Source organism: Falco peregrinus, chromosome 4, assembly GCF_023634155.1.
Source record: "Falco peregrinus isolate bFalPer1 chromosome 4, bFalPer1.pri, whole genome shotgun sequence".
In the NCBI taxonomy this organism is placed as follows: Eukaryota; Metazoa; Chordata; class Aves; order Falconiformes; family Falconidae; genus Falco; species Falco peregrinus.
This window is the reverse complement of record NC_073724.1, coordinates 8200276-8222536: the sequence shown is the minus strand read 5'-3', so window position 1 is coordinate 8222536 and position 22261 is coordinate 8200276. Positions and strand designations below refer to the sequence as shown.

Below are 22261 nucleotides of genomic sequence, written 5' to 3'. Positions count from 1 at the left end.
ATTTTATCTACAAAAGGAATGTGTATTGAGATATACTTAACAATTAAACAGTTCATAATGACATTCAGGAACATTTTTTTTAGCAGTAACAAAAAAAAAAAACCTTCCATTCAACATTCTGTTAGGAAAGATATTCCATGAAGCACACAAGCAGCACCTGATAACTAAGATAAAGACACCTTCAACTTCCTACACACCACTTAAGATAAATTTTAACACAGGTATTGCAGAAAATACAACACCTAATTACCAAGGCTGTTCATTAATGCCAGTTACATACATGGCTACAGCCATTTGCTAGCCACATTCTGTTTTCTTTCCTTTTCTTTTTTCTTTCTAAAACAACAGTTCCTAAATAAAAGCTGCTGTGTGTTCTTCAGTGCAGTTCCTGTCTCCTGATATAGCTTGATGTGACTTCTATCTCAGCAGCACATTCTTCTAAGTGAAAAACAGAAGTAAAATCATGCTTAAATCTACCAAGATAAACTGCAGTCTCATTAACATTTAATGCGTTAAGATAAAGGCTTAAGCAAAGCACCCACATCCACTAGAGCTGTTAAGGTGTTGGCCCTGTTCCCCTGTCCGTTAATCAGGTGCACAGACCACCCAAGAGGAGATGGGGACTGAGGTCAGAGCCCTGATCTGGCCTCCAGAAATCCCTGAGGTCCTTCTCATTCCACCTGACAGAGCTCCAGCTACCTTGGAAGCATTTCCACACAGGCTTACAAGTTATCTGCTGGGAACTTGCATGCAGGCAGAGTTTGTTTTTAACAAGGCAGCAGATAACAAATTAAGTCCCTGAACAGTTCCCTGAGAACCACAAGAAGGTCCATTTCCTCGTCATGCTGAGGAAGCATTTTTCTTGGATTTGATTTAGGAAGAAAGAATCCTACTGCGAGGTCACAAGACATAGCAAGAGTATATTATGAATCAGCATCCATCATATACACTAATGCCCAAGGACACATCTTGAATATTGTCTTTGACACTGTCCAAAACCCAAACAGCAAGTTTTAACAGTTTCCCTACAAAAGTGGATCCTAACATTTCCAACAGCTGCTATGTCGGAAGTGGAAACAAATCCTATGCCTTTTGTCGTAAGTTGAATTTGGCATGTCCGAGTTATAAAATTACTGTGGTCTGGATGAAAATAACTCCCATACAAATTATAATTGCTTGCTTCTAAAAAGCTAACTGCTTTTGGGCAAAGGCTGTTTTGCCCTGACAGGCAAAGAGTCTGCCTACATTTAAACCACCTGCCATAACACATTTGCCTAGCTAATTCAAAGTAACATAGGATGCACCTCAAACAGCCAAAAATGCTTCCTGCTTGTCTCTTCTGTCTACCCATCCAATGGACACATAGGAAAAAAATTTCTCAATTTCTCTCGTTCCCACTCCCAGGAAACAGAGGAAGGGCACTTATTAAATGGCACAAAAAAACAAGTCACCTCAAACAGCAGTGTCGTCAGAACCCAATTTATATTCCGAGTTCTCGTACTGCTCTGGCTCGAGTCAGAGATGGCAAGTTCAAGCCACTGAAGCACTAAAGATGAAATTGCCTTCAACATCCAGGGCTCTCGGGAGGGCAAGGCAGCCAGAGTGCTTTGCTGGGTACTGACAACATCAAGGGAGCAGCACAAGGAAGAAACTCATTCTCATCCTCCTGGCTATGAAATACAGGAACTAGAGTGAAAGGTGACATGGATGACAGGGGTTATTGGGAAGAGAGCAGGTATTTATTTTTGTGGGTCCTCTGGCAGCCCTGAAATGACAAGCAGAGGGTGGCGTTGAGAGCGAGGAAAGAACTCGAAGTGTGGAACCCTCGAAGAACTGCAACATCTCAAGGGTCAGGATGCTCAGAATAGGGAGGAGAATCCTAATCAGCACCTTGCAGGTCCCTAAATCTCCACGTTATTCCACTGTGGGTCAGACCACATGAGGGCTTAGGCAGCTTTCAGTAAACCTTGCTGGACTGGGTTGACCTCAATAGCTATGTTAACACATATTTCAAATAAAGATCAAATTTTCCTGGCTGGTAAATTCAAGCACTGGATGAAGTGACAGAACAAGATTTGAAATGAGGTCTAAATTTAGCACCTAATAACTAAACAAGGAAGTTCAGTAAGAGCTCAGCACATTTCACAGCTTAAGTGGTTGGGTTTGGAAGTCTAACTGTTAACATCCCGATTCCAGACTTGCAGCACAAGTGTAGGTGCTAATTGCAAGGGTAACAAAACTTAAAAATACCACAAGTCAGTGTTCTCACCTAGACTATCGCATGAACTCAAAAAACAAAAGCAGAATCTGCCAACCGTGAACGGATAATCTATAGATTGTAACATAAACAAGCATCTGATCCAGGCAGCCCAACACAGAAAGACAAGGACTTGAAAGTGAGAATTTACACCCACCACGCACATACAACTCAAATTTTCTTCAGCAGACAGTGCTGGGAGCTGTTGCACACCCTGGCCATGTACTGCCCTGCATCCTCTTTCCCGATCACGCAGAGCCCCAACGTCCCATTAGGAAAGACACAAACACACTGGCCGTCTCCAGCATTGCCATGCACCCAGCGTGCGAGGAGGTACCTCCCCTGTGCAAGCTGATCTGAAAAGGCTGCTACAAACTGGGGGTAGTCAAGGTCAAAACCAACATAGTCACACACTCACCCATCTAATGTGACAGGGTGAGCTGAAAACACAGCGCACAGAAAAAAAGCCATTAGCAAACAGTTTAACATAATTACACCCACTGGGCTGAAAATCCAGCAAGGACACGGGTTTGAGAACATCACCTGGGAGTTGGGATTTAAGAGTGAAAAATTGGGATTCAATTCCAAATCCAGCTACTAAAATATGTGATCTCAAACTAATCACTCAATCCGGGCTTGTCCAAGCGCCATAGATTATGCACAGATGGTTTTGCAGTAGCCTTCCTCCTTAGCAGCTTCGTAAAGCTTAAGTGAGAAATTTCTTTAAACTCCTGTAAGAGATTTTTGGTGAAATAAAGCCACAAATGCCATAATCTGATACTTGTTGAAAAGTACTCCAGACAGCTAATGAATCGGCCATTTTTCCTTCTTTGTAAATACAAAGGCACAACTCATACTCAATTAATAATATCTAATAAGCCAACTCTGTCAAATTATATTTGTTTTATTACTATTACCTCACTAGAGTTTATTATGGCACTCCTTCAAACATTAAATCTTTAAGAGGAAGTTGTAAGCTTAATTAATTAATATTCTATTTTTAATTGCTTGGCTTTTTCATATTCCACATATACTGACGTAATTCCATTAGCTGAGGTCTTTTATTTCCCAGTGGAATTAATTTCAAGCGGAAGCTACTTAACAACAGCAAGTGCAGCAAGCTAAAACACTTTAGGAAAATAATTTTGTTTCAAACACAACACTCAAATGTTGTCCTGGTCCTGCAGCTAATAAATCCAGCAGTAAAACCTCTAGGAACACATCCACACCAAACGAGATTTTTCCATCCCAGTTTAGCATCAAAGCATGCTGCTACTAGGGAGTTACTAAGAATTAAATAAACTTTCTTTACCTTCAGGAGTAACAACTGCCCACAATGCAGCCTGGAAGGTGAAAATAGGTAATATTTCAGAAGTAACCTTTTCTTTGCTATTATGTATAGACTTCTTTATGGCCTTGTTCACCAGAAAACCTTTAAATCCCGCTAGCGTAGACCCCCAGTGAACATTACTTGAAGTAAGAAGGTGAGGAGAAATATTTAAAGTATTCTTTCTTGCTAGTCTTTTCCTTACTCTGAAGACAGAACTGTCAGAGTAACTATTGTGCTCTAAAAAAAAAAAAAAAAAAAAAAAAAAAAAATCCTGTGGTTTCAACCACTGTCAGAGCCATATCAGCTACGAACTTGTGGTTAAGTTTCATTTTTGCATGCCCCAAGTGCAACAGTGAAGGTTAGCACTATCAGACAATTTTTCACAGCAAAAAAGAAATCCAAGGAAAAGGTGTACCTTCAGGTCAGCAAAGGAAGATTTATTGCTGATGATGGACTTGCATGTCTGTACAACTGCTCCTCTGGCGCTCTGCAAAAATATTCCAATGCTGCAAAAGCTCCTATTTGTGTTCGGTAAGGTGCACGGCTTTATCATCAAAAGTGTGATGATGTCTACAACAAAGAACATTACAGTTACCTGCAGTACCAGAACTTTGCTCAAGGAAACAAAATGTATGTAAAATAGCACACCACCATACAGCAACCCAAAGCAGTGCCACGCAACCAGCTCAGCTTCCAGTTTTACCTGAGCGTGTCCGTGGTTAACCAAACGAAGCCACAGGAGCACAGCACTTCTGGATATGCCAGAGGAGCGTATGCGAAGGAACCAAACGCCCGCGAGTCTCCAGAGAAGTCCATGGTTCCAACACCTCTCTGCCAGCTAAGCAGTCACTTCAGAAAGTCAATTTATATCTGGGGTTCACAGAATCTGACTTCCCAGCCTGACAGACAGCCCACAAATTAGGGTGAAGTTTCCCTTCGCAGTACATGCGCTGCACCAAGGCTGCAGCTTGAGCAGTGAACTACTGATTGAACCTGCCTCCCGTTCACCCCCAAACCACTGCCTCTGCTTCACCAAGGAACAAAGAAAACTGCCCATAGGGCTGAGCGGACACCCAGGATGAGCAACAAAATGGACAGAACTTCTGGGAAGGAGAAAAGGCTGTCTCTTTGCTTGTCAAGCAACACCTTGGACCCAAACTCAGCAAACACAGGGTCATAGAAGACCACGCATCCACGAGCCTTAGAATGAAACAAATGCCAGCTGACTCATGCTATCCAAAATAACTGCTTGCTGTGGTTTGCACTCATACAGAAATGAGAGACATCTCAAAGCCAACTGCCTGAAAGACCTCAGCCTGACAAAAAATATACACTGCTATACAACCAACAAGTCAAGCACTTCTCATGTGCAAACTTTACCAGAGAGATTCCATAACCCTCACTGCTACCCTCCACTGGCTATGCATTTGATCACAAAATACAGCTTCGTGGGTCATCTTTACTGACTTGTTTCAGAAAATACGGAGACTGTGAAAACCACAGCACTCTGAAAATGACCTATGATTACGCATTCAAAAGAAAAGGGAGGAAAACCTGCAAACTAGCTTCATTCAAGACAAAAGCAATCAAATTAACAGCAAGAAACAAGCACAAAAAGCCAGCAAATAGAAACAGTCTAAACCATGCACAATCCTGCAGCTACTCAGAGACCTAAATGAATAGGGTGATTTAATGAAGCCAGATAAATAGCCGGATGCTTGTCAGTGCCATCGGCAGCAAACATAATTCAGCTTCAAAAGATCTCTGAAGGAGAGCAGCTACACCAATAATTACCATTTTTTGCTGTAACAAAGATAGACAGCGCACCGCCTCAGATGCACCCTCCTCAGTATCAAACCTTCCACGGCAGTCTACATCTGGACTAATTAAATGAGCTCCACAAGCAGTGCAGGTCCCCAAAGGCATCCATTTGACCTACTGCAGATCTACCAGTGATGGTACAGGTCCTCTTCCTTCCTGCCGGCCAGCTAAACTGGTCATGTTCCTTGTTATGTGGAAAAAGGCAACATATTTAGGTAGTCAGTAAGTGGCTAAGTCTTTACACAGCCCAAAAGAGCAGCAAGACTTGCTGAAGAGGGGCAGTCGGTATTTTTAACTATAGCTTTATCCTGGGTTCAAAATGACTTGCACCATTAGTCATACTGGTCTTGTTAACATCGTGTCCTTCATAATTCTCATGCTATGACAGAGATGCACATGCGGGCAGGTATACACGTGTCTGCGCACATACTGCTGGGCAGCTCGATTTGAGCTTTTTGTTTTAAGAGTTGTCTTTCTTGTCCCACCCTCAGGCAGTCATTGTAATTAGAGAAGCTCACAAGAAAACCAGCCCTCTCCAGCCTGTCTTTGATAGGCTTGCCCTGCAAAACTTTCATAGACTACTAGACTCCAGTACTCTCATAATTACCTGAACTGTTTAAACAGTCTCCTTTGTTACTCATTTCTTCTCAGCACCCGCAGAGTGCTGAAGCCCAAATAATTTGCATATACCATTACGTTTGGGGAGATAAGGCATGTGCGTGCAATTTCAGGTACACAGTTTCACTGACAATTTGCCAGCCACTCAGTTCCAATTGAAATGAAGCTGCAACGGGATCCAAGGCTGCTATCTTTTACTTTGCATAACACAATCTCTCTCAACAACAACAACGGAGGAGGAGGGAAAAGAGAGAGATATCTCTCTCAACAACAACAACGGAGGAGGAGGAAAAGCAGAGAGATTAATTCAACACCAGACTGCCTGAGGGAAGAAATGGGTAAAGACTGACCCCTTCAGTACACAAACATCTTATTCCCCAGATACCACAGAGCAAAATCCAGCTTTCTTAGCACAACCTGGGACATTTATCTAATTGAAAAAAATTAAGAAAGTAGAGTTAAAGCTGTACAAACAAGTTGCAAGTTCTCTCTGGTGAAAAAACAAGCTTTCAAATAAAGATGGTAATAACCACCTCATTTGTGATTCTCCTTCCAATTCTCCCAACAATTGTACAAGGCATGTTGCCCATTCTGGTTGGCTTCCCAGTGCTGTTAACTACCTGATGTCCCTCCACACACAAGACTGTATTAGCACTATCTTGCTACTTCCTAGAAAACTGCTAGAAAAATGAATGCATACCTGTCACTTCCTCTTGCCTAACTTCTGCTGCTCAGTATGCTGGTTTTGCACGTGATTTCTAAGTACCTAATCAGTGCCCTGACGCAGACTCTACAGCCCCAAAGAAAGTGATCTCCTAGTTCACTCTGAGACAGATGTAGAATGAGGGCACCGATTCACAAGTCACCAAGTACAATGTTCAAACGCCTCTGTCTGTTAAAAATACACTAGTACAGTACAGCATGGCAAGCTTCAGCAATGCCAGACTCAACACACTATTGCAGGGTGTGACCTAGGACATTTGCCTTTTTCTTGAGTGTTTCATCCATAATGCTTAAGCAAGCCTTTTTTCCTCACAGACAGAAGTGTCAATTGTAAGGGAGTTATATGAGGTGACTGCATTATACACTGAAACACCTCAGTGTAAAACAAGAGCAAACTCCAGTGCTTTACCGCAAAACTTCTGCACTTCAAAGACACTTTCCCCTAGATATGTTGAGTTCTTCCTCTAGGCCACCAAGATTACATGTGCAGCTTAATTAAAATAGAGAAATTAGTAGGCAGTATTGTTTGCAGATACAAAAAAATCAAGAGAGTTACAATAAGAGGCTTACTAGAATATCACGTTCAGATATTCTGGAAGTAAAACACTATTCAAACAATCTGTATAACTGCAATGCAAATAATAATGTAAGTTACGCTACTGGGATATGTGGGTCAGGGAACACCACAGCTGCAACCATGCAAATGCAACTTGCAGACAGGACCTTTGGCCAAAGTAGTCAGGTCACAGAGAAGCAAGATTTTAGGGGTTTCACAGAGGAAGCCTCACTTCACGTTTGCCTTTCTTAAAGGTAGGCCTTTAGCTAGATCTGCAGTGTGACGCCGTACGGCAGCCTGTCATGGTTACTTGGGAAGACAAAGGCCGTAATGCCAAACACCGCCTCCCACCCCCTTCTTTCTTCTTCCGTTAGTTTATATACCTAGCATGACGTCCCATGGTATGGAATACCCCTTTGACCAGCTGGGGTCAGCTGTCCTGGCTGTGTCCCCTCCCAATTCCCTGTGCCCCCTCCAGCCCTCTCACTGGCTGGGCCTTAAAAACTTGAAAGTCCTTTACTAGTATAAACATAACCCAGCAGCAACTAAATACAACAGTGTGTTAGCAGCACTGTTCTCACACCACATCCAAAACACAGCACTGCACCTGCTACTGAGAAGAAAATTAACGCTATCCCAGCCAACACCAGCACACAGCCCTTTTCCAGCCACCGCGGACACAACCACCACTGGTTAATGGAAACGGGCGGCATAGGCCAAAAGGCAGCCCGGGCTGGCAGTTCCGAGCACCTCACAACCGCAAGGAACACCGCCCCCTCCCCTGCAGCCGCCTGGCCCTCACACGCAGGCCGCAACAGGCAGCCTCCCTCCCCGGGCCTAGCAGGCCGCAGGCCCTGACCCCGGCCAGCAGGCCCTAACCCCGGCCAGCAGGCCCTACCCCGGGCCCAGCAAGCCCCGCTCCGGGCCAGCAGGCCCTGCCCCCGGCCAGCAGGTCTCCCCCCGGGCCCCGTCCACACCACACCGCCCCGCCGCTGGCCCCCGCGCTGCCCCGTCCCCACGCCGCGCAGCGACCACGCGAGGCGCCACCCCCCACGGCGCATGCGCGCCCTGCCCGACGGCGGCCGCCTGGCGCCCTGGTGCATTCTGGGTAATGTAGTCCGGCGGGGGGCGGCAGGCGCGGGCTTCCCATGGTGCGCAGCGGCCGCCAGGCGGCGCGGCTGGGCCCCGCTTCGGGCCCCGGCCCTGAGGGAGCGGGGCGGGCACCACGCGTTGGAAAAGGGCAACGGGTGACCCCGCCCGGCGGCAGGGGCTGGCGGTGGCGGTGCCGCCGCGGTGGGCTGGGCCCCCGAGATCGGCTCTGCGGGGCCGTGGATAGTTAGTGCTCTGGTCTGTGAGAAGGGCTCGTTCAACCGCACTAACTGCTTCGGGGGGGGGCCTCTTTAGCGGCTCCCTGCCTGGAAGTCCTCGGCTACTCCCAGATACGGGGGTCATCAGGCGCTCCTAATCACTCAATTACAGACGCATTAAGGGAAGATTGAGCAAAAGAGCGTGCAACCTGCCACAGCCATGAAACGGGGGCTCAAAGGGTCCAGTGAGGCCTTGGGCACCTGCCAGCACAAAGAGGTATCGGGCTGCCGCCATCTCAGGAGAGGTGGCCTCCCGTTCCCTTGGGATGAGGGCACAGGCTGCATGGGGACGTAAAAACATTTGGAGTATGTCACTGGCCAGCTAAATTGTATTTGTCTTTTAAAGATGTAAAATTTAGCATCTGTTGAAAGACTCCTCAACGCAGCCTCCCAGTTGCCTTTCAGCCTTTGTGGTTTCTCCAGCTTTTAGCCCTTACTTGGATCTGTAGAAGTGTAGGCAAAGCAATAAATCTGCATAACGAGTAATTAAGCAATCAGCAACTGAGATAAAAACAGTCCCTCCTTTAACTGACAAGTTTTATTGGGTATGTAGGGACGTACATAAAACAGTGTCTTAACAAGCTTGCCTTGGCCAGCTGTCCCGGGAGCTTGAGGGTTGTCTCTGGTGAACTACACAGGTGTTTGCTTGAGCTTTGTTCTAGTCTCCTCTAATTTTTTTTCCAGTTACTCAGTGCTGGGAATGCCTCTGCTTACTCAATGGGTTGATTTTCCTCCCCCAGCTGTTACACTCCTTTACAAGGGCTTTTCTTCCTTATCCCTTTTCTGGTTTATTTAAAAGGGAGTCTTAAAGTATCACACAATGACAGCTACTCCGTCTTTTGGGGAAGGGAAGGGTCCGTCACCGGTTCCCTTACACTAACCTTCATGCGTGATAGCTACAGACTGCTGGTCTACAGGTGTACTTAGGCAAGCCCCCAGTGATTACTGTGTTTTACAGGGGAGTTAAACATCAAATAGAGTAAATCTCAGCTACATGTTACTTGCCAAAGTAAGTGGTGCATCAGGTGCACAATTGTAACTTTGATTTCTTCAAAAAGGGAGTGCATATCATCATCTGTAAACAAAATAACATTAAAAATAGCAGATCCATGGATGTGCACCCATAGTTGTGGGTTTTTTTTTTTAATTTCTATTCAGAAAATCTTTAATTTATCTAGTCTGGGTAAGTTTGAATCAAACCTAGCAAGAAGTTTGTGACAACAAAGGGTTGCTGTTCCTGGGCTGCCCTGATTGTGTGTTGGCAGTAGCTCTGATGGCCGTTTTAGTCCCAGTCAGTCATAGGTGTCCTTGAGCCTCCTGGCAGAAAGCTCTTCTTTCTGCATCCATTTTTAAGGCTGCCTAGCAGATTTGATTCAATGCAAGAAGCTCAAAGCAGCAGTTACTACCAAGACACAATATGAATACCTTAAGCTGGAATCCTCCCAGAGTACTGGCACATACTGTACTCTGAAGAATGTGTATCCTTGAAACACAAGGATGTTGCCCTGAACTACTAAAAAATGGAACATGACACAATGATGCTGCTGCATTGTTTGGCAGTTTGCTTATTTGCTTGGTTTTTTCCAAAAGTACATGCCTAGATCAGGGCAGCTGCATTTCAGCATTGACAGAGCCACTGCTTGCTTTCCAATTTTTCAATCCGTCTGGTGTTAGTTTGCTTCCTGTCATTTTTTTTCCCTGAAATGTAACGGAGGCATGGAGATACTCAGACCTGACTGAATGTGGTCCCGGGCAGCCTGCTCCAGCTGAGCCTGCTTGAGCAAGGAGTTGGACTAGATGATCTCCAGGGACGCCTTCCAACCTCAACCATGCTGCGATTCTGTAATTCTCGTGTTAGACACTGTTTCGGGGGGAAGGGGGGAAAGCTTTAATACTTCACATCCAAACCAAGGGCTGTCATTATCTTCTTGGAAAGCACTGCAGTTAACTTTTTGCAGTGTTAACAAGCAATCTTATCTAGGCTATGGAAAACTGCATGATTGATCAAGATGAAATACTTGGAATAGAGTTTCCTGTCAAATAAATGGGCTTGAAGAAGAGTAAGACAGCAAACTGCTCTTGTTTATTTCTCTTTCAGCAGCTGTGCAGAGTGTCAGTGCTCTACATATGAGTGATTAATGTATCACTCTGCACCAAACGCTCTTTCAGTGCAGGTGAAAATGGTCAATCAATACCTAAGTTTAAGAAACAATCTTCAGTGGGCAACCACAATCCTTCAAATGTCTTTAGTAAACTTAGTTCCTTCTATTCAGGAGGCAGTTTTGCTGAGTGTAAAGGAATTACTGTAGAGGCTGTTGGGGAGGTATGGCATTCCTTTCAGCACTACCATACCAAAAGAACTGCAAAGCTAAAGGTTAGCTAAAGCTTACTGCAAAATGGAAGAAGTTATTCCCATAGGTAGTGCTTCTCCTTATCTACTGCCATTCTCACAAGGGCTTTTGCATTTCTCCAACAAGCTCTTCATTAGACATGGGGGTTTGGTCATTTCAACTATTTAAGCATTGTGCGCTTTTTAAAGACAAAATACTTCTAACACTAAAAGCACAGAACCTTTTAAAACTGGTATTTCGGCTTTGTCAAAACAAAAGAAGGAAAGGGGACTTCCAAATCACTATGCAGCTGAAGTTCAAAGTCATCAAACACTGAAATTGCTCTGAAGTAGTGAAAAATGGAGCCAAGGCTTGACAGGGTGGTGCTCCTGGACTAATACAGCTATTTTGAGATGCAGGAACTTTTTTGATAGCATCCCTCTACATTCAGGCAGTTGCATTTTAATAGTTACCTAGTAAATGCTGGCTTACCATTTATATCAACCTGGAGACGCTTTGCTGCTTTCCCTTTTCCTTGAAATACGGTCACATTATCCATTTTGTACACGTTATTGCTTTATGCATTTTTAAGACAGTCAAACCCTTTTCTGAAGATTTCTCCCAAATTAGTAACTTTTAATTACTGAATTATCTGCAGGATGCTACATGCACGGTAACCCATAAATGCCCACACCTTGGTCACAGAATCACAGGAATGTTAATTGGAAGAGACCTCTGGAGTCCAACCTCCTGCTCAGAGCAGCACTGTCACCAGCACCAGCTCAGGTCAGGCATGGCTTTGTCTAGTCATGTTTCAAAAACCTCCAAGGATGGAGACCCAGCAACCAGGATTACCTTCCTCTTTCATTCTTTTGCATCCATTTGTACTTTAGTTGTGAAAGATCAGTAGATCTTCAGCCCTCCGCACTTCTAAGCAAACGTGCTACGTGCTACAAGCAAGACAAGGATACAGCAATGTGCCTGTCAGTTGTACTGTTTTGTACATTGACGGGGCTATGTTTTCCCTTTCGTTCTATTTCAGTATTCCCATCTTATTTTGTTGACGACCATTTCTCCATCTGTCCACAGCCAGTGAAATTACAGACTGCGAGTTTAATGAGCCCATATCAATCATCGCTTCTCCAACAGAAAAAGTCCTTAATGCAAATTGATGCTGAAACCTTAACAAAGCCTCAGCATGACAACACTGAACCCCGTTCATTTCTCTTACTGCAATTCCCGTACAGTTTAGGGCACACAGCCACTGAGGTTTCTGACTCAATTCAAATCGCTTGTGCCTTGACAGCAATAGCTTGAAGTGGAAAGGGAATCAGGAGGCTTTGAGAGTAATCTTCACCACGTTAGTAGGGAACATTTCCAGATTACTGGAAAACTACTCCTTCCTGTGCCTTCACCTGGGTCCTCATCTCATGGCCAGCCTGTTTAGTACCACTGCAAAGCACACACCACGTATTCGGGTGGTTTAGCTCCTAGAAGGGCTGGGTAATTTTCCTGTATTATCACCCTCGAGCAAGCGGTGGCTTGAAAAAAAAAAACCCAGCAGCCAAAATAGCAAGAGTATTTGTGGGCTGGGGTACAGGGGCCGAGGTGTAAAGCTGCTCGTTTTTACAGTCTCACGGAGTGAAGTGTATCTGCTGTCCCCTGCCTGTGCCCGTGGCCACAGGGTGGCTTGCTTCCTCAGTGTTCAAACCCACTCCCGGTCCCCTCCTAAGGTGGCAGGGAAACCCAAATGTCACCACAGCAAGAAAATGGCAAACATCCAGGTCACCACAGCAAGCAAAGCTGTGCTTTCACAGGTGGCTGGTCCCTGTCGGGCTTGAGGCGCAGCCCCTGGGAATCGGACTTCTGACCAGGGAATGAACGCACCCTCCCCACGCCAGCAAGCAGCAAGCTGGGATGGTGCTGGAGGCCTGTGCCAGCTGGTGTCCCAAGGTGGCCAGGCTGGTTTATACTGGTAAGCAGTAACGTTGTGGGGACCGCTCCAAGTGCAGAGCCATGCCAGGAATTGCCTGGGGAGAGGGCTGGCTGGTGCACCCTGATGTCACAGCTCTCCAGCACCAGCAGTTGCACCCCAGTGCCCTGAAGGGGGTCTCCAGGCTCTGGGCTCAAGTTCAGGACTGCAGAGACTGGATTTAACCCTTTCCTACATCACCTACTGCGTAGGGGTAACTTCTCTAACATCAGTGAGGGAAGAACTCCTTGGCACACCCAAGCTCTCAGGCTTTCTACATTTCATGAAAGCACATGTAGTCATCTACCATCTTCCAGCCACACATGGGTTACGCGGAGAAATTAAGGCCAGCAGGCAGTGTGCTGTAAAACCAGGTGTACGTTTCTTCCTCCAAATGAGGCTGTTAATTGCACACCACAGCAGCCCCCTGCTTCCCCCCCCCCACCTTGCCCAGCACCGTGTCGCTCACAAGGCGCTGCCGCGTGTCCTGTTTTCTCCCACAGACAAGTACAACACCCCCCACCTGCTTCCCTTCTGCCCCAAAGCTGCCCGACCGCCCCACGGCAAAGCGCTTTAGCAACTCCTGCACCTGCGGCCGGGCCCCGCAACAGCAGCGCCGCCTCCACACCCGGCTGGGCAGCCCACCGGGAGGTGCGGAGCAGCTACGCGGCCAACACGCCAACCCTCCCGCTCGGGGCCCGGGTGTGGGCGGCGCTGCGCGGTGCCCCGGGGGTGCGAAGCCTCCCGCCGGCTGCCCGCAGCCCCGAGCCCGGCGCCTGCCGCCCCGCCCAGGAAGCGCCCTTTGCCCGCGGAGCAGGAAGCGGCTGCCGGCGGGCGGCGGGCGGAGCGGCGCCCCGCAGGTAGGCACGGCCCGGCACGGCACGGCCGGGGGACAGGGCAGCAGCCGGGGGGGGACCGGTGCGGGGCCGTGCCGGCTCTCGGGGAAGGCCAGCCGCTCCCGGAGCCGGGCTGTAAACCCCAGCCGCAGCCTTTGTCTGTCGGTCCTGCGGAGAAAGGAGCTGCCCGGAGGAGAAGCACAAATGCAGCTCGGCCCGGGGGGGGTCCGGCCTGCCCCTTTTGCGGACCCCGCTAAGCTGCCAGCCCTGTCTGCCTGCAGCCCCTGCCTACCACGCAGTTTCCCCCCTTCCATCGCTTTTCACCAGCCGCAGGGCAAATGCGTCTCTTTTCCCCGGTTGCACCCGCTGCCTCTGATGGCAGTTGCAGACAGGCAGCTGTGCACCCCTGCTCGTTCCCAAAATCCTCGTTCCCAAACGCTACACCGTGCTTGCCCGCTCCTGCTTACCCCTTGCCTTTGGGTGCCGTGCACCCCGCGGTGGCCTTCCCGTGCCTGCCGCAGCACCCCAAGCTGGGCAGGGGCCAGTGCTGCGGTTCATCATCAAATCTGATGGGCCAGGGAAGAGGAGGCTCTCCTTGCACCTAAGAGAAACGTGCAGCTGTGTAATTAAGTATTTTCTGTGATAAAACTGCCTTCACCTTTTGATTTTACCGCAAGCATTATCTATCCCAGACAATAGCTGGGGAGAGGAAGATTTGAACGCTTTCTTCTGAATTGCAGGTTTGTGCTGTCGTGCCTGGTTTGACGGTGCAGAGAGCACTTAGCCGCTGACAGCACTTCAGGAGCACAAGAAGCTGCAAGCATGGAGCTCTGCACTAGGATGAGTCCCATAACTTCCACCGCTTGGTACGGCCACGGGAGGAATACAGAGCTGAGTGGTCGGAAGAGAAAATAAATAGCCAAGGTAAAAAACATCCATTGTAGGACCCAGCTGCAAAATCTATACGTGCTCTCATAGTACTAAAGGCAAGGCCCCAGGAACAGCACGGTATGTTTGCAAAGCCCCTGCTGGAGGTCCAGATTGGATACCCTTCGTATCTTGTTTTAGTGAAGCTGTGGAGATTGCCTGCAGTAACCCCCACACCCACCCACACAGACGTTCTCGCTGTTTCGGTTTCCACTTTCAAGTAATCAACCAATACGCCCAAGGATATGCTTCTGCTAGTAGCAGATGAAATCCCTGAAGGAACGTCCCCTCTGTTGATGAGGTTTGTCCCCTCCTTCCACAGAGACATGACTGTGATTGTGGGAAAGAACGAAACTCCTTCTTGCTCCATACTAGCCTATTAATTGTATAAAGGTCATCCGCCTTCTGCTGAGCTGCCATAGCAAATCTGAGCATAGCAGCATGTGTCAGCAACAACCCAAGCTAGGAAATTTTTGTAGGGTCATAAGCAAACTCTTCCTTCTACCTTGTCTGCTTGCTTAGATGTTTCCCTGGGTAGTGAATGTGGGATGTTTGTCAGATGCTGGTGCCACCTCTTGAAATGCTGAGGGATTTACTCCTCCAAAGTTCCTGTTTGTTGACAGCTTTCGGAGAGAAACCCTGCTGTTTGTGGTTAGCTGCCTGGGGGAAAGGTCTGTGTGTGGACACGGGTTTGACTCCTGCTCTAGAGTGGGGGTGGGCCATCTGGTACGTATTGCAGCATGTAAATAGCTTGGTTGGCTTGTACTGCCAAACTTGCAGCAGAAGTTATCGGTAGTGGCCAAGTCCTGAGAGCTGTAGGGCTGCAAAAAGCAACCTCCCTTTGTATACCGGCTTGGAACTGCTGGAAATGATCCATCTGCAGGGATGGTCCACTTCAGCATTCAGCTAAAGCAGGGGCTCAGATTATTAATATTTAAGGTGTGTAAGGCCTCTATTTATTTATTTATTTATTTATTATTTTGCACTGAGGCTTCTTTTTTGCTTGTCTGATTCTTTCTTTCTTCGTGGTTCTACGGTTCAAGATTGCAGGCTTTCTCTTTCGCTTGCTCCCTTTCTTTCTGTCTGACTTTGCCACATAGAACAAAAGACCTCAAGAGTGGTGGTTTTGTAATCACTGGCATCCAAGGTCCAAAACTCTTCCCTTCATCTGAGTTGTCTCCTTGATTCTGACACTATCTAATCCCTCATTACCCATTACCTGTTGTTAAATAGCTGTTGGTGACGGACAGAGTCCAGGACCAGGCACCCATGGGTTTACAGTGTTTGTCTGAACCAGCACCCATCTGTCCAATTAGTAAATTCTGTCTGGAGCTTCAGTGGTTGTCCAGAGGTATTGCTTGTCCAGAGAGATTGGGAGCTTGAAGCAGAGTTCAGGGAGTACATTCCTGAAGTGATGCAAACTAGTATTAAGTAATTGTAAAGATTAAAAGGGAGGAAAAAAGTAATACCTTAAATGCTTTAAAAATATTCCCATAAGTGATCTCAACTTTAGCTGTGATGCATGTCAGTCTCTGGTCCTAGATTCATCCCCATGTCATCCTTTCCCTGCATCTTTGAATCTTTTTAAAATAAAGTGGGATTTCTCTTACCATTGTATCTTCTCTGTCCTTCTGCATTTTTTCTGCAGCAACTGCTAATGCCTATCCACTTGATACTAACAGCTGTTGCTTACTGTTTGGCTGGTTTTGGCCTTAAAAGAGTAAATACTGAAGGAAAAAATCTTGTCTTTGGTGCTGATGGCATTCATAAGAGCACCGTGCCCAACAGTTGCATTCATGGCGGTTGCTGGAGCTCAGTAGGGATGCCAGGCTGGGAACTAACACAGGCCAGTTAGAGCAGACAAGATATCAAATTGCCTGTTCTGTTGTTTTTTGCTGCCTCAGCCTGAGAGTCTTGGAGGAGAGAAGAGATGAGGCAGCAAGTAAGAAAAGCAAGTTCTGGTGACTAAAGAGACGTTTTTCCATTTGAAATAATCTTAGGAGAATAATTAATCTTTTGAATGTCATTATTAAAGGAATGTAAGTATGGCTGGGTTTTGCTCTTTGCTCACACCTGTATCTACTGTTGCTGTCAACCAGTTCTGAGTCCAGCACGTCTGGTGTATGTCCTAATGTATATCGCTTATCAGAAGAGGGGCAACTTTGAATCTCCTTTAGGGAAAGTATCTGACACCAGATACCTCAGTAGTGCACAGGCTGTCCATAAATGTTTGTTCCTCAGTTGACTTCATTCTTTGATGCAGCCACTCTCTTTGTTCCCCATATCAGGAGGGGCAGTAGATTTTAAGATACATGACAAGCTCTTGCTGAATATTCAACTACAATTACTTTTGCTTGCTTTTCTAAGAAGGATTCCAGGTTGCTGAACCTGACGTAACTGCCCAGATGGACCAAGGAGAAGAACAAGATCATGAGGCTTTGGAGGAGACGTACATGGGTGAGGAATAAGTTAGATAAGTTTATAAACACAGAGTAGGCAAAATGCTCTTTGAGCTACCTCAGTGTTATTTAAGCCACTTTATTTTGTGCACCTCGTATTAAGACCTCTCTTTCCCCCTCAGGGCAGGCAGGCAGCCTGCCTTTGTCAGCCTGCTGTTAAAGAGTATGTGTAAGAAGACAGAATATTGAAAAGACAAAAGGTGCAGATTTCTTGGGGACACGGAGACACCTGTGGCATTGGCCTTGGCTCTGCTGTTCATGGCATGTCTGCTCTGGGTTGCAAGAAGAGGCCGTACAGCCTCTCCTGCAGCTAGGTTTCCGTTTGCTCCTGGTCTTCCCTTTACTGCTTCTCCTACACAGTGCAGACCAGGCTCCCTAGAATAACAGCTCGCCTGTTCTCTGCTTTGCCACTTCTCGGTGAGAATCACAGTTAAGAGAAATACTTGGGGTGTTTTTTCCAGGTGGTGAACTAGGTCCCCTTCCAGATCACCTTGCAAGTGCAGAACTGCAGGACATATTGGCAGCAGGATCCACAGGAGGAGAGGAACAGTTGGGGGATAGCCATGGATGTCAGCGCAGTTCCTCAGAGGCTCAGCAAGGTGGATGTCAGGAGGAAGAGGAGGCTAAGCTGCCTTGCTCCGATATCAGCCTGCTGAAAAGACAGGAGAGAAGAGTAGCAGCAGCCTCACAGCGAGCCCCTCGTGCAGAGCGGCCCACCATCTGCTCCGAGTGTGGCAAGGGCTTCAGCCGGAGCATCCACCTCATCCAGCACCAGCGAATGCACACTGGGGAGCGCCCGTTCCTGTGTGGGGAGTGTGGCAAGGGCTTCAGCCAGAGCTCCCATCTCATCCAGCACCAGCGGGTTCACACAGGCCAGAAACCCTACACCTGTGCTGAGTGTGGGAAGAGCTTCAGCCAGAGCTCCAACCTCCTCAAGCACCAGCGCATCCACACCGGGCTCAAACCCTACGTGTGCAGCGAGTGTGGGAAGATCTTCAGCGACAGCTCCACCTGCATCAAACACCAGCGTATGCACACAGGTGAGCGGCCCTACAAGTGCCCAGCCTGCGGGAAAAGCTTCAGCCAACACTCCCACCTCCTTCAGCACCAGCGAGCCCACGATGGCATCCGGCCTTACGCTTGTGGGCAGTGCGGCAAACGTTTTGGGCAGAGCTCTGATCTCATTAACCACGCTCGTACGCACACTGGCGAGAAGCCTTACAAATGCAGCCAGTGCGGCCGGGGCTTCAGTGGCAACTCCAACCTCATCAAGCATACCCGCATCCACACCGGGGAGCAGCCCTACCGCTGCACCCAGTGTGGAGAAAGCTTTCGGTTCCAGCCCCAGCTGGTCCGCCACCAGAAGCACCATACAGAGTAGCTGGTGGAGAGGAGAAGACCGTGTGGACCGTAGGCAGCTCCCTGGCGTTGGGAAGACACACAGCTGCTCCCTGGACACCTCATACGGGGCATGAATTTTTGGGGGAGGGAGCCCTCAGAGCCTGCCCCCTTTTCTTCCAGGTAGATCTGTTTGTGAGCCCTGCCCCGGCCCGCGAGCAAAGCGGGAGGCTGCTGCCAAACGGACTGGTGTGTGCACTGTGGTGCCGTGGCTGTTCTGAGCCCCTCCTGGGGATGGGGAAAGGAAAGGTGCTTATACACTATGGTACATTCAAGGCCAGAGAGGAGAACGTAGAGATGTTCCAAGTATCAGTGCCTTTTTCTGTTATTTCTAGTGGGGAGTGATTTTTATCCCGGTAAAATCCAGCCTAAATCTGTACCTGTTTTCTGTACAAGATGTCTGGGTTTTCCCTCGTGGTAAGGCCACTGCTTGGGGTAATCGCTCCCCTTAGTATCCACATCTCCCACTTGTCGGTAGTCTTAGTTTTAGTTGGTGGTAGCATCTATTTATTTTAAAACCCCGCAACACTGTGCTGGGTGCCACTGTGTACCGTGTTGTGGGCCCAGCTGATGCTCTGTTGGGGCCAAATCTATGGAATGGTGGTTTTGCTGCATTGTATGGTTGTTAAATTTACAGTTCCAAAAATTACGCTGTTGTCTGACAGCTTAGTCCTCAACAGCAATTAAGTAAATTAACATCCTAATTGGTATTTCTCTCAGATTCTTGTTTAGGTGCTTGTGTGGGTGGCACTTTATGAATGTTTTTATAAGGCTTTTAAAAGTATTTAGGATGACTTTTTTAATTGTGATCTTCTAATTGTCAGTTGATAAACAGAAAAAGGATGACATTTGAAAAATAAGCTATGTCAAACTTTGATTTTATATTAAATGTTAAACATTTTTTCTTGCATAAAACTTTTTAACTGAAACACTCTTCTTCTGAGTTGTTAATGATTATGAAAGAGGTAATTCTGACACCGATTTCTAGAATTTCTGTGGTATTTTTGCAAGTGGTATTGACGTCTTTAATAATGACTTTCTAAGGAATATGGGGGAGGCAGGATTCTGAGAAAGCAGAAGGAACTGACCTCTGAAGAGATGTTCTTCACTTTCAGGAGGAGAATACTACTACTGGGAGTTTGTCCTTAAAAGGAATTCTAGCTCAGGCGACACTTGGTACGGGGGAGTTGAGAACTGGCAGTAATAACAAAGATGTTAATATCTCTAGCATGGAAGAACTCCCTGTAATGAATGTGGCAGTGTATACTGAAATGCCTGTTCCACCCACGGAGCCAAACAGGGAAGAAATCACAGCGTGCTCTAGGCAAGAAAATGAAGTGATCAAATCTGCTGTGCTGTAGAATTTTTATTTTCAGTACTGCATGGAAGCTTAATGCTAACAACGAGCTTTCACATGGAGGTGAGCTCCCAAATGGGAGATATCAGTAAGGGCAAAGAGGATGCCCAGCTTGAAGGGTATAGGATCCTGAGGAAACAAGCAAGCTGTGAACAGAAGGAATGTGACTGGAATTACTTGCTGAGTAATGCAAATACATCCAAAACTCCCTTAGCCACCAACTGCTATCGCAGAGAGCACAGCTTCGCAGAGAGCACAGCTTCATGCTCCATTGGCAGGAGAGCTGGTTTCCAGTCATTTGGTCTCACTCCCACCTTCTCCCCCAGAGCCTGAATTAATACAGCTATGCCGAGTAACTGTTCACATGGCTGTGCCCTAAGTCAGATCCGTAAGATGATCCATGGTTTTTAAATGACAGACTTTGGAGAGTTCATTTTAAACTGCATTAGTCCAATCTACAGCACAGCCTCACAAGCAGCAGGGTACCTACCACCGAGAGGCTTGGTGTCAGAGGAGAACAGACAGGTCAAAAAAGGAAATAAATAATGTGGCTGGTATTGCTGTTAGTTCCCATGAAACACATAAGGTAAGATGTTTGTTACTTTTCTTCCTTTTTATTTTTGTTTTTTAATGTTTCTAGGGAGACTAAACCTGGAGAAGCCTGACACGTTGCCTTTACTGTTTCTGCATTCCCCCAACCCCACTGCGAAGGCCCCTGTTGCCACAATACGATGGAAACTACAATTCATTTCTGTGGTGCCCTTGCTGTATGCAGTTACCAAATATGTATTTATTCTGAATGGCAGTTCTACCCCCTAAACTGGCTGAAAACATCTCTTGCCTCAGAGCTGGAATATCAGGTTATCATGCATGTTTGTGGAAGGAGCAGAGCCAGGCAACAAACAGGATGGTTACATCTACACAGTGAGGTGCCAGGGGCACAGAAGCCAGGTATTAGCCCAGTTGAACTCCTTGGCACCCTCTTGCTCTAATGCTGCTTCCGTTTATTTTTCAAACTGGGCACAGGGAGAGCCTGCTGATGAGCATTATCTGCACCCAGTGGGTCCTCACACAGACACTGCTGCTAGCCGGCACATGCCCCTGTGCCTTCGCTCTGTTCACTCTTGCCATGACAAGCCAGGGCACTTTGTGCTCTCTCTGTTCCGTTGTTACAAACACCCTAGTGCAAAGCCTGTGGCACACAATTCAGCTTAGTATGTGGTTCCCTTACCTGGGGGTGAGGGGAGAGCTAAGAAACAACATCTGAGGACATGTTCCATCCTACACCTTTCATATTTTTTCTTAGTCATACATAGAAATACAGGAAGAACTGGCAATGGGCCATTTTGGGATCAGCCTTTCTAGGAAAGGCAACCAAAAATGCTGTGAGGACTTGCCTGTAACTCTGCTGTGTGATTTCTCAGAGATCTGGCTTCCATGTTGCAAAAATCCCAGGTTGCCACCTAACTAGACATGGCTCAGACCACACACTGGTCTCAGTGCACCTGTGCCCTGTTCTTCTAGACACGTAGGTCTTGCAAAGGGTACCCTGGCGGACAGCCTTGTTAACTGGTGGCCTTTCAGGAGCAATTACAGTTACTGAATATGGACTATTGCAAACAATTTTACTCCAGAATATTGTATAGAGTACAGTAGACTAATACATGATGCAGAGCAGATGATCAGGGACTGAGCACCCAAGGTTTGCTCCCTGGGGCTATGTCACTGGTACTAGTCAGATGAGTAAGATGATCGATACTCATGCAGCATTTCTGTGTTGCCACTTGATGTGTTGAAGCACACCAATGTGTTCCCCTTCGCTTTGCTCCTGTGTTTGAATTTAGTGCTTATCTGCAGGCAGCTGTTTTCCTTTTCTCCTTTTCCAGGCTGTCACTACCAGCTGTTTCCCAAACACCAGTGTCCTCCCTCATTAGCTTAAACAGCTTGTCCAATATTTTGACCGTGGATTCTTTCTGCTTTTCCCATTAATTGGAACCAGCTTAATCATGAAATCAGTGTAACTGAGGTGCTCAAACAGGAAATCAGTTAAGTTCAGCTGCAAGGGCTGCTTAATTGTTTTGCTTGCAAGTAAAGTTGAGCTTTTCACAGAAGTGCGTGGATCTCAGATCTCCCAAGCAATACTTGGGATGCTACCCACACTCCTCCTTTGCAGTAGTACAAAACTGTGCTACTGCTCTTCAAACACATTTTGAAATGTGTTTTCTGCATGCTGCACATGCTCGAGTGTTGAACTTTTAGTCTTATAATTCATTTCAAATCCTCTAAAACCCCATGTTGTTGGGAGCTCTC

At 47.0% G+C, this 22261-nt stretch overlaps 1 protein-coding gene across 2 annotated transcripts; it reads left to right on the top strand.

Moving 5' to 3' along the window:
- Window positions 1-13755: 13755 nt before the first annotated feature.
- On the top strand, window positions 13756-19523 carry LOC101918509 (zinc finger protein 70-like). Of its 2 annotated transcripts, none has more exons than XM_055802787.1 (4): window positions 13756-13834; window positions 14551-14734; window positions 17108-17194; window positions 17658-19523. In XM_055802787.1, the coding sequence occupies exons 3-4, from the start codon at window positions 17143-17145 to the stop codon at window positions 18575-18577; spliced, it is 972 nt and encodes a 323-aa protein (XP_055658762.1). In that variant the 5' UTR covers window positions 13756-13834; window positions 14551-14734; window positions 17108-17142; the 3' UTR covers window positions 18578-19523. The 2 variants fall into 2 exon arrangements, with proteins under 2 accessions (XP_055658762.1, XP_055658761.1); XM_055802786.1 differs by having other exon boundaries at window positions 17105-17194.
- The last annotated feature ends 2738 nt before the right edge of the window (window positions 19524-22261 follow it).

Excerpts from the sequence above, each read along its gene's own strand:
- LOC101918509 (XM_055802787.1), top strand. The coding sequence starts at position 17,143 with ATGGACCAAGGAGAAGAACAAGATCATGAGGCTTTGGAGGAGACGTAC. Across the intron at positions 17,195-17,657 it reads TTTGGAGGAGACGTACATGG|GTGGTGAACTAGGTCCCCTT; the intron begins GTGAGGAATAAG and ends TGTTTTTTCCAG.